At 36.5% G+C, this 14,466-nt stretch overlaps 4 protein-coding genes across 8 annotated transcripts; 1 reads left to right on the forward strand and 3 right to left on the reverse strand.

Annotated features, from left to right (window-relative positions):
* Nucleotides 1-482: 482 nt before the first annotated feature.
* On the reverse strand, nucleotides 483-7,109 carry LOC145888572 (putative isoleucine--tRNA ligase, mitochondrial). Of its 4 annotated transcripts, none has more exons than XM_082979349.1 (15): nucleotides 7,014-7,109; nucleotides 5,803-5,928; nucleotides 5,339-5,745; nucleotides 4,589-4,729; nucleotides 4,088-4,388; nucleotides 3,838-4,037; nucleotides 3,591-3,767; nucleotides 3,260-3,484; nucleotides 2,772-2,994; nucleotides 2,555-2,680; nucleotides 2,379-2,504; nucleotides 2,225-2,325; nucleotides 1,017-1,159; nucleotides 764-963; nucleotides 483-712 (listed from the first exon to the last, which is right to left on the reverse strand). In XM_082979349.1, the coding sequence occupies exons 1-15, from the start codon at nucleotides 7,026-7,028 to the stop codon at nucleotides 485-487; spliced, it is 2,739 nt and encodes a 912-aa protein (XP_082835475.1). In that variant the 5' UTR covers nucleotides 7,029-7,109; the 3' UTR covers nucleotides 483-484. The 4 variants fall into 4 exon arrangements, with proteins under 4 accessions (XP_082835475.1, XP_082835474.1, XP_082835477.1 ...); XM_082979348.1 differs by having other exon boundaries at nucleotides 6,218-7,105; XM_082979351.1 differs by lacking the exons at nucleotides 5,803-5,928; nucleotides 7,014-7,109 and having other exon boundaries at nucleotides 5,347-5,509.
* A 273-nt stretch (nucleotides 7,110-7,382) lies between these two features.
* LOC145888385 (uncharacterized) lies at nucleotides 7,383-8,595 on the forward strand. Its single transcript, XM_082979123.1, has 4 exons — nucleotides 7,383-7,594; nucleotides 7,753-7,868; nucleotides 8,122-8,168; nucleotides 8,225-8,595. The coding sequence occupies exons 1-4, from the start codon at nucleotides 7,451-7,453 to the stop codon at nucleotides 8,320-8,322; spliced, it is 405 nt and encodes a 134-aa protein (XP_082835249.1). The 5' UTR covers nucleotides 7,383-7,450; the 3' UTR covers nucleotides 8,323-8,595.
* Nucleotides 8,596-8,616: 21 nt separating this feature from the next.
* On the reverse strand, nucleotides 8,617-11,762 carry LOC145888384 (very long chain fatty acid elongase 4-like). 2 transcript variants are annotated; one of them, XR_014399433.1, is made up of 7 exons: nucleotides 11,638-11,762; nucleotides 10,965-11,164; nucleotides 10,452-10,614; nucleotides 10,119-10,290; nucleotides 9,756-9,883; nucleotides 8,844-9,430; nucleotides 8,737-8,813 (listed from the first exon to the last, which is right to left on the reverse strand). XR_014399433.1 is itself a non-coding variant. In XM_082979122.1 (6 exons), exons 2-6 carry the CDS (start codon nucleotides 11,129-11,131, stop codon nucleotides 9,116-9,118), a joined length of 945 nt encoding a protein of 314 aa, XP_082835248.1. In that variant the 5' UTR covers nucleotides 11,132-11,164; nucleotides 11,638-11,762; the 3' UTR covers nucleotides 8,617-9,115. The 2 variants fall into 2 exon arrangements, 1 of the variants encoding a protein (XP_082835248.1); XM_082979122.1 differs by having other exon boundaries at nucleotides 8,617-9,430.
* A 1,543-nt stretch (nucleotides 11,763-13,305) lies between these two features.
* LOC145890344 (general transcription factor II-I repeat domain-containing protein 2-like) lies at nucleotides 13,306-13,836 on the reverse strand. Its single transcript, XM_082981334.1, has one exon. The coding sequence runs from the start codon at nucleotides 13,834-13,836 to the stop codon at nucleotides 13,306-13,308; it is 531 nt and encodes a 176-aa protein (XP_082837460.1).
* Between the last annotated feature and the right edge of the window lie 630 nt (nucleotides 13,837-14,466).

The following is a 14,466-nucleotide window of genomic DNA, read 5'->3' on the forward strand; positions in this document are numbered from 1 at the left end:
TGAGATCTGATTGACGAAACTGATTCCGTTCGAATGTGTTTTAACTTCAAGAACAGACAGCAGTGGCTGCATCTCCACATCATAATTATGGGGTGGCCATGAAACGGCCGCTAAAACCGAACCACCCACCTTTACAAGCATTCAGATCCATATATTTCGCTTTACTTTTCCTCATATTCAATGTTAAACTTCACTTTACATCTTTCACACTTAGTTCTGCATTCTGACAAATCTTAAATGATGACGTCACTTCCTTGCGGCTTCTCACAGCAATTTTTCATTCGTTTTTTTTGCTCATGTCATGATATGTGTGGCAAGATATGAGGTTGTCTGCAAGGTGGAAGGCCCGACGTTGCTGTGGTGTGGGATTCTAAACTCGAATTTCCTGTTCTGTTACCGGTGTTTTGAAACAATACTAAACCTCGTGTTACCAGTTACAAGTGCGTTCACAACCAAAACTAAAATCAAAATATTTTGTTTATTTTTAATCTTCCCATTGTGACGTCAAAACACTTGTACATCTTTCACACAATTTTCCACTACGTGGCGCTGTTTTCCTCCTGCATCTTGGGCAATTGTGACGAGACGATGGTTCAACTGTGACGTGATAATCTCTTACACTTGGAGGCACGGAAGTAGATAAAGTGCATTGTGACGTCATAAGTATTTCACAAAGATCAGATGAGCTGCTTGTTTCCAATTCTTGGAGTAACTAAAACAAAAACCAGCATTAATATGAAAAATTCAAATTAACAACAACCACCTTTAACTTGTCGTACAACTCCCCCCCACAAACAGCGATTGTTACGTCATATTCGTACGATTTTGTCCCGGTTATTTTCGACAGGAATTCGTCCCTTATGACGTAAGCTTTTTCGACCGCTTGTACCACGTCAGACTTGGATGACGTCGCGTCGAGTGTGGGTTGAAACCAACCATCCATGAACAAACGGCTTTTCCCCGCTGAAAAAAATTCACTTGTTTCAATCCTGTCCACACTCAAACTTGGTTCATACTTTTGCATGGGTGGTGTAACATGGCTTCTTCCACTAGGTGGGGTAGTATAGGTGCGACGGATTTAAGCAGAACATCAAGAATTAAGAGGAATGTCGTTTGGCAAGAGTGACGTAACAAACCGGATTCTTCCTCACAATAAAGTCTGTTACGCAACAAAACATCATTTTATGATCGGTGAGTTGCCGACAGTTATGCGCAATATTTCGACGTATCATGTGTCATCAGTGACGTATCAAGTGTCATCAGTGACGTAGCAAGTGTCATCAGTGACGTATTAAGTCTCATCAGTGCAGCTTGTGACTTTGTCGGCCAGACTTGAGACTCTTCCACAATTTTTGTGGAACAGAGCCGACAACACTATCGGTTCCCAAGCAATAGATATTTATCCATAGTTTGTTCTACTGTTATAGTTCCATAGGCGTATCCAGGATTTTTTTAAGGGGTGTCGAATTTTTTTGGGAATTCCCCAATTTTCCGGTGTAAACTAAGCTTAATTGTGGTCGAGCATTGCGAAATAAGAAAACCAGTGTTGGCGCAAATCTGTCATAAAACGGTGCCTTCCTGGCTTGCGCAGTCGCGTATCGCTATGGAACACTCGACATGATTTTTTGCGATAGTGCTTGCGCCGTAGTTTTATTACTACCACTTTCAAAGAAAGGCTTGAATATATTTGTAACCAAAAGGGATCAAATGTGGGCTTACGTTATCAAGAAAACATACAAATAAAAACTATTTTCCAAGCAGCAGCCTTATATTCCTCTTTGCACCTATGCGAGCGCTAACAGTTGTTTTCAACATGCGTAATATTGGCAACGTGTTTAACAACTAAACTAATCGACTTGCACAAGAAAACCGCTTGTTTTACAACAACGTGACCACTAAAAAAAAGACATTACGTCCTAAGACTGACAAAAACTCAAACTTATTTCATAATAATGCAACATGTTTGGTAACAATGCCAGTGTTCGGTAACAATGGCGAATACAAGCACAATGTGGTTTTTAGGTCATCGTTTATAAAAGTTTCTGGTTTACACGGAGATTTCGACAAAAAAAATACAGTACAGTGAGACCTGGTCCACCAAAGACCCAACCAATTACGTCACCAACTATCCGGCCAGACTATTCAACTTTGTGGTGGCTTGTGACATATTGGGTCGAAACAGTCATAGGTCAATATCGGCTTATTGCTTGTAAAAATTATTCACCTGTCTTTGACGGTGTTGAAATAGAAGTTGAGTGACGTCACAAATGTGAGCGTTGAGAGTGAGACTCTTGAATAGTTGAGTTCCTCGTAAGCTTCCGTGATCTTAATCAACCAACAATGAATTAATAACTCATGTCCCTTATCAGGGGAAGTACCGTTTCCATGTGTTGGTGAAGGTGATAGATTTGATGTTGGTCAACTGCTCTCAAGTCGGATAAGTTGAATGAGCCGGGGTCAAAGTTATTCAGGTTCCCAAGAAGAAATCGAATGCATTTCCGAATCTGAATGAATAGTGTTTATATATTTGTAAATTATAAAATTGAAATATTACCTTGTGTACAGACTGACTTGCTTGAGTAATTATTCTGTCGCTTATTTGAATTTCTTGGAAGACATTAGAAGATGCGACCCACCAACGTAAAGTGTCCGCTCCATATGCTGGATGCCTTACCTTGTCCTTGAATTAAAATCAAAACTGCCGGTAAAAATTTTTAAACGTCCAGTAAGAATCACTAAATTCCTTTATGAGGTCATAAATAAAAATTTACCGTCCCCCCCTCGATCAAGGTCATTGGGTCAACCACATTTCCAAGAGATTTTGACATTTTCTGTCCAGATTGTGATACAGTGAAACCATGGACGATGATATTTTTATAAGGAGCGCAACCTTGCAATCCAACACTTGTCAGCAGTGAGGAGTAAAACCACCCCCCATACTGGTCTTTGCCCTCCAAATAAAAATCTGCAACTTGCTTTCCCAAATTATTCTTCCTGTAAAATTAAATTGAGCAGTTAAAAAACATGACAATTTCCAGCAATAATATTCTGAATGAGGTTTGTGACTGTTGTATATTTTAAATACAACAACTTAGAGTCTTCAATTTGAATACCATAGATTCACCAAACAAAATTAAATGCATGTAAAGATTACAACAGAAAATTTAAGTGACTTTAAACAAATTAGAAGAAGTGGAAAAGAAGTTAGTTTTTTTTTAAAGTTACAAAGTTCTTCCATAAACTATTTTTAGTTTCTTACTTCAAAACAGCTGCCCATGAAATTCCACTGTCAAACCAAATGTCAAGAATATCATCTCCCCGTCTGTAATTATCAGGACACCCTGGTGCATTGGATTGGTCAATTACAGACTGGGGAAGCAGCTGAGTTTGCGGTAAATTCCACCAAACATCTGAGCCACTTTTTTTGAACAATGAAATCAAATGTTTGATGCTATCGTCAGTGATTAATTCTTTACCTGTTTCCCTTAAAACAAAGCAGACTTTAAGAGGGAATTAAAAAAAAAAACAATAAAAACAACCAAATTTTTTTTTGTAAAACAATCCAATTCAACAAAAATTAGAATTTTTACTTGTGGTAAAATACAGGTATGGGGATTCCCCACACTCGCTGTCGTGAAATGCACCAATAAGGCCGTTGTTTCAATTGTTGTTTCATCACTGTGCTGCCACCTGGTGGGTGAAAACAGACATTTTTGAGGGACTTTTGTGATTTCTGCCAGAGTGAATTTGTGTCAATGAACCATTGCCTGAAATTGAAAACGGTTTTGGGGATTGAAGACCTCCATCGTTTCCAAAACATTAGACAAAATTTCTTACTTGCTTGTTTTCACGATCACTGGTTGTTTTGTCCTCCAGTCATACGGGTAACTGTGGGAATATTTATGTTCGTGGAAGAGGGTTTTGTTGTCATCCAGTTTATTGATCACACTTTCGTTTCCATCCGTGAAGACAAATTTTCCCCCGAGATCAAAACCAGCGTCAGTAGTAAAACAACCATCATCATCCACATGACTTTTCTGTAAATAAACAAATAAAAAAAAACTCCCAACAACGATATGAGATTTACTGAGTTCAGATTGTGAGTTTGTGAAATTTTGAAATCATCGACTCCATGAGATGGGGAAGTGTGGACGATTCCAGTTCCGGTGTCGGCCATCACATGAGAAGCTGGGATCAGTGGTGTTGTTCTGCTGCCATCCAGTGGATGAAGACAAGATAATCCATCTAGTAACGAGCCTTGAAATGTTTCTTTAACATTGAAACTGTGTCCAGTTTGCTTGGTGACGACCCCCAAACAGTTTTGAGCAACCACGTACATTTCCTTGTTATGAGAATTTTTGCTGTCGGCCAATTCAACAATGCAATATCTGGTTCCAAAATAATTTGGAAAAAATTAGTTTTTTACAAACAGTTTTGTTTAAATAAAAAAAATCAAAAATTACATTTTGGAAATACAGAAAAATTATAGATTTAATCAAAACATTACAAATAAATTTTCATTGCATAAACCCCCTGAACTAAACCAATTGTTTATTAAAAAACTTGTTTTCAAACAAGAAAATCTCACATTGAATGAGGGTTGTAACAAAGTGCCTTATTTGAAGGAAGAGTCCAGGGCTGCGTCGTCCACGACAACAAGTACAAATTATCAACACCTGATGAGGAAAGTGTTCTTGGCGTGGACATTTTAAAACTTGCATAAACTGATCTGGAATCAAAAAATATGAAATTGGACAAAAGCTTGATTAAAACAAGATTTTTATGTCAATAAAGTATTTTTAGAAAAATATCCAAAAGAAAATTAAGCCACTTCCAAATTTAGGTTTAAAAATTACTTCAGAAAAATACAAAAAATCCGTGGAATCCTGTAAGGTTATTTGGGATTATTACAAAAATTACAAATTAACTTTCTTTAAAACAGAAATAATTTATTGTTTGCCGCATTTATTTTGTTATAATTTAGATATGAAGTTTCACAAATATAATGTTTTTGTTGCTGCCAGGCATATTGTAACTTAATAATCTGTTCTTCTGGCATATATAAAACGTAACTTTATTCACCGACGTTTCGCCTGTTATTCAACAAGGCTTCCTCAAGGTAATGGTACAGCACACAACTAACGCCAAAAAACGTGCCAACACGAAAAAGGGGATAACGCTAACAACAGAAGCGGTGTTGGCACGTTTTTTGGCGTTAGTTGTGTGCTGTACCATTACCTTGAGGAAGCCTTGTTGAATAACAGGCGAAACGTCGGTGAATACAGTTACGTTTTATATATGCCAGAAGAACAGATTATTAAGTTATATGAAGTTTCACCTGCTCACATGATTGTCGACATATTCCAGCTCAGCTTCTGCCAATGCAGTTTTGCTGCTTGGAGACCAATAAATTGGCTTCAAATCCTGATAAACCAAACCCTTGGTATAAAGCTGATAAAAAATATCAATCTCAGTTGCTTCATATTTTTTATCAAATGTAAAATAACAATTTTTTGTCCAGTCGGCCATCACTCCCCAACGTTTAAAGGCATTTAACTGTGATTCAGCAGCAGTTTTTGCAAATTCTTGCGCTACTTTTCTGACTTCAATGGACGTCAAATGTTTTTGTTCTGTTTTTTTGATGGCTTTGATTTCTATTGGCAAACCATGGCAGTCCCACCCGGGCTCGAAAAAAACTTTGTGTCCGGTCAGAAGTTTGTATCTGTTTGTTATATCCTTTAAAATCTGAACACAACAAATATTATTTTACGTCATAACAAATATGTCCTAATGCTCCACCACCTTATTAACTGCATGACCAACGTGTACATTCCCGTTAGCATACGGTGGGCCATCGTGCAAAACAAACGTTTTGAGGAGTTTGTCATCTTCAAGTTGGTTTCTGTAAAGACTCTCAAATCCGCATGACTAAAAAACAAATAGTTCCTACAGTTTGGCTTACATTAAAAATCGCTATGACAACCAACACAATACAAATGGTTCTTGGGCTACCCAGAATTACGTTTTGGACAAAACTATTTAAGACAGGAATTAAACATCCCAGTCAGAATTTGTTCACCAAATATTTGTGCAAATATTAATTTTATCAAAATTTTGAAAAGGAACAACTCCCAATTCACATTCAAGAGAATGAAACAACATTCCGTAACATAATAAAAATTGTCAAACCAATAAAATGCATCACATGATTTTTTACCGACTGAATGTTTTTTTCGTGGTCACTGATGTGGAGTTGATGAATCCTAGAAGGGAATTTGGTTTGTGGCAAATTTACTGTGGATGAATATTTCCATCTCAAGAAAAATATGTTTGTGAAATAGCATGGGTGAATTTTTAAAATTATTTTACTACTTTTTAACATGACTTGAATAAGTGACATGTTTATCTGCAAAAATTATCAATTAAATTATTTTTTTCTAGCAAAGCTTTTGTGCAGATTATCGATCAATGAATAATTGTTTGAGCGTCAATGAAAAGTTTGTTTGTCTGTTGTGCAGCATTTTCCCAAGTTAAATGTGCAATAAAGTCAAATTGTGACGTTGTCAGCACAAAGGCAACTGCTGCTTTGTGCAAAGTGTTTAATGTATGTGTGTGTGTGAGAATCTTGTTTCCTATATGAACTGTTAAGTGCTAGTTAAATTATTTTCTCTCTTCTGGGCTGCTTGCAGTCTGGTGTTTGTTAATTCATTCTATTTCGATTCTGATCCTGACCAATACAATTACCAACGTATACTGTTTGGATTATTAAGCCTTAAAGAGGCACATTTCCCTTAAAACAGACAATAAACACTAAAGCAGACAATAAGCCAGTGTTATGATACAAACAAGCCAGAAAGAATTGCAAAATAACTAAAAAACTTTTTAAATCTTCAGAAAACCCTCGTTCTTCAAGCTCGTGTAAAAAACATCGTAAATGGCATTAGATTTGTTCAGCATTGTCATTGCTCCGTAACACGCGTGACTGAACTCATCATCTAACACTGGGTACTTACAATGTTTTTAAACATTTTTATTGTGTTGACAGCTTGCAATTGGGAAATAATAAAGAAATCCAATAAAAATATATAACTTTGGTTTACAATGTAAATGCTTTACCCTACTGCATGTTTAAGAAAAGGGATTCCCCTAATTACGAAGCCGGATTATCCATGACAAATATATTTGATTTAATTTTGTATTTGCGTTTTGTTTTACCATAAACTGAACGTATTTGTTTGGTTAGAATTTTGTATTATAAATTTTTTAAAATTTGCCGAACTTTTATTAAATTTTAAAGCGCACAATTTTAGTAGTAATATAAATCTTTTGAAAAATATGTCCTTGCGGACCAGGATATTTGTTTTCTATCAATGAGTCAAGAACATAAGGGTACGTCATCCTTGTAACTTCCAGAGAATCTTTAAATTGAGAAGAAATTTATATCAAGACAATGAAGTCGTTATTTACATTTTCGTTCTTTCTGTTGATTTGTTTTGTGTCGTGTGAAGAAAAATTGCGGATTGGAATCAAACAAAGGGCTAAAGATTGCGTTAAGAAATCGAAGGGGGGAGATATATTGGAAATGCATTACACTGTACGGTTACTATTGTGGGCATTGTGCCAACCAACACTAATCCTCATCTAAACTACAATTTTATGATCGGAGTCTGCGGACAATTATTAACAAAATTTGTGTTTCAATTATGATGTACATGTCACAAAAATTCTCACAGAAACTTTTTATTGTCTTAGGGAACTTTGAAAGAAGACGGCAGTGAGTTTGACAGCAGCATCGGACGTGGAACTCCATTTAAATTTACTCTAGGAACTGGACAAGTTATAAAAGGATGGGATCAAGGACTTTTAAAGTAAAAATTGGTTTTCTACAATTTTCAGATGACTTTTACTTCTTGACATAAACATAGGAAAAAAACCACCAATAATATAATGAGCTCGGGTTGGCCATCAATTAGAAATTACACTCACAAATTTATTTTTATTTTTTTAATGATGTGCAAAGTTACACAAGGATACTCCATAGTTTTCAAAGTGTTAATAATTTATGTGTCATGACTACATGCTGGTTTATGTATATAAGGAACTAACAAGTGATGTTTTCAGCATGTGCATTGGAGAAAAAAGAAAACTAACCATTCCACCTCACCTTGGTTAGTATAAATTTATTGTTTCCATAAAGTTTAAAAAAGTAAACTATTTTTTGTAGGTTATGGAGAGAGAGGGGCTCCACCTAAAATACCCCCCCAAGCTACGCTGGTGTTTGAAGTTGAATTGCTCAACATAGAGAGAAAGGAAGAGTTATAAACATTCTGTTGACCACTCACCACTGATTGCTTCACAGGGTTTTGTGTGTTTCTGATCTAGAACATTTAATTCGAACATGAGATTAGGAAAAAATTTAAATATACGCCTTTTTTTGCTTTTCATGACAGATTATTAAATAAGTCTAAAAGTGAGAAGTTGTAATTTAAGTTTTTTGGTGACAAATATATTCCTTGCATTGTTTAGAAATTGTAACTAAACATTTATTTGATTTGGTCAATACAAAATACAGACAACACAGTTGTGTTAGTTCCATTTATTTGCATGATAGGAAAAATCTGTGTATAAAAAGTAAAACAGCAATATTATGTTAACCAAACAGAGGTGCAGGCATTGTATATTGGTGACACAACGTATTAACTATCTCAATAAAATCATTTGTGAAGAAATTTGAAGAAAACTATAAAAATAAAAAAAAATGTTAGTATTCATGTCAGTGGTACCTGATATGTGAACATTCATATGAGTGGTACCTGATTAGTGAACATTCATATGAGTGGTACCTGATATGTGAACATTCATATGAGTGGTACCTGATATGTGAACATTCATATGAGTGGTACCTGATATGTGAACATTCATATGAGTGGTACCTTAAATATGAGCATTCTGATACTTTCAGCATCGCCATTTATTTCCTTAAAATGCTTCTTGATAAAAAATGTTAAACGAACAAGAAGCAAAATGGATTAAAAACATCCTAATGATAAAACCAACACAGCAAGCAAATAAATTGAGTTAGTTTTGTGCTGAAGGCATGCAGGGTTAAACGATGTTATGGGGAATTCCCATTTGACAAAACTTTTCCGTTCTTGGTACGTTTTCTCAAAGACGACTCATCATTTTCCATTTCTTGTTCCACAACATTACTCCATGACATTTTCTTTGAGCTAATTTTCTTATCTTCCATATTTTTCTTGTTTGAAATCGACTTCAGTTGTTTTGCTGAGTACGCTTTTATGTAGAAATTCCCGAACAAAATCATGAGTGACGTTGCATAAGCGATGAGGGCCCAATGCATCCAAACAGGTGAAGGACATTCCACGTACAACGACATTGCCGTGTGGTAGATTGCAACACAGAACTGAGACTGCAACGGACACATTCATTATACATAACTCAGTACACAAGGTAATACTGCTTATGCAAGGTTTTAAGCACACATGGCATGTTGATGACGTCATTAACAATTTCATCAGGTGTTTTTTGTCACAACATGGTATCAAAACATGGGCAATATTTAATGTCACAACACGGCATTATGAGACCACAGTGCTATAAATAAAAAGATAATATTGAATTTATCAACATTTGGAAAGTTGGCTTTAATAAAATCTAGGTTGGTAGAAAGGCAGAACATTAGTTTTCCTTAGAATGTGTGACAGCCAATTTACAAACCACAAAAACATTTTCACCAGTTGCAGAATTGTGATGTATTTTTTCCACCATAAATACTTCTGAACTTTGGGTCCAAGTGCAGCCAAACCATAATATGAATACATGATCACGTGCACCCCAGAATTCAACATCACTCCGACAAAAGCTGTAGGGATACATTACATTAAAACCCCTTCAACTTTTTATGTAAACTTGAAAATGTGTAAGGTGAACTGGAAATAAAATACAATTGTTGTATTGGACAAATGATTAATTTGAAAACTTTTTGTTTGACGGATGGGCGTGACTGCTTGCAATAAAACACCCTTCCCAAATATTTGATGTACAAACAAAACTATGTTTCTCAGAGTTAATGTGATAAATTATGTGGGAAAACTCACATTGACCTCCCGGAACCCATTTTGCCCCGATCCACCACAGTAGGGGCATCGAAGAGTGATGATAAACATGGAGAAAGGTTAACTGACGTGAATTCTTTCTCAGAACAAATAAAACCGTATCGAAAAGTTCAATCAGTTTCGAACAATAATACCACCAAATTGCATTTGCGACCTGTTACATGAAATGTGAAATGGGCAGTCAATATTCTGTTGTTTTTATTCAATATTGGCAAAATTTATTTTCAGTTTAGAAATTATAAAAAAATATTCCACATATATCTCTTGTCTCTATTGAATTGCTTGAAATGTAATAAGTTGTGTGTTGGGAATTACCTTTAGTTCATTTGGATCATATGAGTTTTTTCTCAATGGAGTGCAGACATAACTGTAGCCAGCATTATAACTCCCAGTTAATGCTTGTTGTACGATGTAATAATTCAATGCAACCAGTGCAAAGTTATATGCAGGAAGTAGAAGTCCAAAATCCACAGCTGGTCTGCAATAAAACTTCACAGTAATATTTGATCAGAAATTTCAAGGTTTATTTCAAATTCAACCAATCTAAACACTTTTTTTAGAATGTAAATCTGTTGATTGTTTTTTCAATTCAACAATCTGATGGTTTTAATGAACATGAATTTGTCTCAACCGCTGTTTGCCTTTTCAACAATAAAACAATACATGTTGAAAAAATTACCATAACACTGTGCTGATTGTGAGTTATGATGTCTCATGCATATACATTTATTTTATTTGCCTTTTTTGAGCAAATTGTAATAAAACTTATGTCGATGTTTGACAAATAACTGTTAAGATTTATGCACCAAAGACATATCCATACAATACCTGTTTTTCATAAATTTGGGTCCGACATAAAAAATAAAAACAAAGTAAAGTGCAACAATGGCGATAGTTGGGAAGGGGGAACTTATGAGTGGCCAATTTGCGACACGGGGATCTGCAAACTGCAGCGTCCAATCATAGAATTCTAAACCCTTTTGATACAAATCCATTGCAAACTTTTGCCACGAAGTAAAATACTAACACTGAAAAGAAAAAAGCCATTTTTATTGTTTGAGGTGAATTTTCTTGGATGGAACGAACAATCATAAATGTATGACATAAAGCTAGTCGTACCACCAGCCTGGAAATGGATTAATCACATTGTTCACTTGACATGTTATTACTTTCAAAAGCGCCAATGAAGCTGCACTGATTACAAGAAACCTAATAGGTCGAAACAGTGGTATAGTCTGCAGGGTTATTTGTTTGTTTAACATTTGATAAAGACTCAAACGGTCTTTTGTCCCACGCGAACACTATAACCAAACAACGTTTTCCAAAAAACTACAATATAACCAAACAACGTTTTCCAAAAAACTACAATATAACAAAACAACGTTTTCCACAACTTTTAGAAAGTGATTAATTTTATTTGAATCATCATTTTAATGAAGTTTATGAACAAAGTTTAGGAAATTGTTGGTTTCTAAGACACAAGTTTTCAAACCAACGTTACCGGCGCTCTCACTAGATGGTGCAATTCATCAACTTCCGGAAGGAAATGTCAATTAGAAAGTTGTTGCTTGTTGGTTGAAACAAAATATTCCGTGAATTCAAATACAAACACAAACATCAGGTCTAGTATTCAACGTTTGGCGTGGACTACCAGAATACAAAACGCCGGCCAAATTCGCACCTTGAGGTTTTGACGAACGAGGATATCGAATAATAAGCATTTCTATGAAAGCGAGTTTCTGTCATAAATTTAAGCGATCGGGAAATTTTTGATCATAAAAAAAATAAAAAATTACCATCTAATCCAGGGGTGGGGAACCTTTTTAGTATTGCGGGCCACATAAAATGAGAAATAACACAGGCGGGCCACTAAAAATTTCGAAATTTTATTTACAGATAAAAAATGCAGCGAAGTAGACAATGATTTCTTTCACTTTCACAGCTAGTGGGATGGCTGAAAGTTTTTATTTTTGGTGATTCGTGTGATGTTTGCTGACACGGAAGATGTTGCAACTCTTAACTGCATCTCCACGTTTTCATTAGTCAGTCTGGAGCGAAGCCGACTTTTTGTTAGATTCAATTTGGAAAAAAACTGCTTGCAACGGTAGGTGCTTCCAAACAGAGACACATTTCAAAGCATGTTTCCGCATAACTGGAAAATCATCAGCATTTATGTAGCGTTGATAAAAGTTGAGCAGTGGAATGTTTTGGTACATCGCTTTCAACGTACCGTCACTCTGGAGTTCTATTATTTCATGTTGGAAGTTACTAGGAACATCAGTTGCAACCACATTGAAAGGAGAGGCAAAAATATCTAACTCCATTTCTTTACTCTTTATGTCCAAAAATCTTGCATTAAATGTCTCCATAAGATTGACACATACATGGGCATATTTGGCTGTTGTAGAAGGCTTTTGCTCTTGCAAGGTAGGGAAATGTGCAGTGTTTTTGTTTTCAAGTTGTACTTTCCACAGATGTAGTTTAACTTCAAATGATTTCACTTTTGCAAACAAGGAGTTCAAAAGCTGACTCGGTGCTTGCTAATGTCAACCATAAACGCTAGGTCACACAACCATTGGGCTATCAGTAAGTTCAACGACATGGTTTCCCTGATTATTCGTGAACTGATCGACTTTGTTTCGCAACAAGTAAAAGCGTGTAAGCATGTCGCTACGACTCAGACAACCAACTGTACAGTGGTAGACAAAGTCGTGGTAATCAGTATTCAGATCTTCCAGTAATTGTTTAAACAAGCGGCTGTTCAAACCTCTGCTTTTGATGAAATTGATGCATTTTAATACTATTGGCATGACATTACTAAGCTGAACTGACTTCGCGCACAAGTTTTCTTGGTGAATGAGACAGTGGCATACCACTAAATCACTTGCATTAAGGCCGTAACGTGTCATTTCTCTTTTAACAAGTGTAGTAACCCCTTTTTTGAACCCACCATGGCTGGAGCACCATATGTTGCAAGACCACTCAACCTTTCAAATGGTAGATTAAATTTGCGCATTGCCACTACAAGCCTCTCAAACAAGTCTTCATCACACGTGTTGTTCCATGCATAGATTCCAATGAAAACAAATCTTCTTGTATTTCAAAGTCTGAAGTTGTTCCTCGAATGAAAATTGCTAGCTGGGCGGTATTGGTTACGACTCATCCAGGACTAGAGAAAAAAATCGAAAGCCTGAGCTTTTTCTTTCAATGTTTTTTCAATATTTTCACCCACATCCTTAATCCGATCTGAGATGGTTCTTCGAGACAGACTGACTTTCCGAAACAATTCCACCTTATCCGGCGCTAGTAGCTTGACAGCGGTGACAATGCATTCTTTCACGAATTCTCCATCTGCATGTGGTTTCAGCTTCTTTGCTATCAGTTCAGTAACTTCATAACTCGTTCTGACAATATCTTCATCCTGTTTGCAGTACCTTGACAAAGTGCTTTGCTGCGCTTGTAACTCTCTTCCAAAGACGCCAATCTTATTCTGCCTCCCCTGCCCTGTTAGCTGTTGCAGATTACCGTGGCAGGAATCATAATGACGCTGTAAATTTGTTTTCTTCTTTGCTGCTACAGATTTACCACAAACAATGCCCACAGGTTTGCCACTTACTTCAACAAAGAAGTACGAGTTTGAACAATCTTTCTGGAACATTCTGCCTTCATCACCAATCTTTCTGGAACATTCTGCCTTCATCACCAATCTTTCTTTTCTTTCCAGAAGCCATTATTGAGAAGAAGGCTACTCTACAAAACACTTTTCACGAATAGCCTAACTGACCGATTAACAATAACTGGTCACATTGTGACGTACAGATTGTGACGTACACATTGTTGTTGTTACAAATGGCCTTCTATGATGGATTAACTAGTCATAGAAGGCCATTCGCAATATACCGAGAATGCAGAGCTGTTGTTTCAATATATTTTGGGTAAAGAAATTTTGACGCGGGCCACATGGAACAGCTGAATGCTTTTCATTAGGCCTAAAAACTTAACCAATGGACATTGTTTGTTAACAAATTGAGGCTGGCACAGAGGCTGAACTGGAAGGTGGTACATAGAAGGAGGTACATGACACAGAGGCTGTCCGCTGGTGAAGGTGTCATGGAGGCTGGCAGCATAGAAGGTGGTACATGACACAGAGGCTGCCCGCTTGTGAAGGTGTCACGGTGGCTGGCAGCATAGAAGGTGGTACATGACACAGAGGCTGCCCGCTGGTGAAGGTGTCATGGAGGCTGGCAGCATAGAAGGTGGTACATGACACAGAGGCTGCCCGCTTGTGAAGGTGTCATGGAGGCTGGCAGCGTAGAAGGTGGTACATGAC

Source organism: Ascidia mentula, chromosome 2, assembly GCF_947561715.1.
Source record: "Ascidia mentula chromosome 2, kaAscMent1.1, whole genome shotgun sequence".
Classification (NCBI taxonomy): domain Eukaryota; kingdom Metazoa; phylum Chordata; class Ascidiacea; order Phlebobranchia; family Ascidiidae; genus Ascidia; species Ascidia mentula.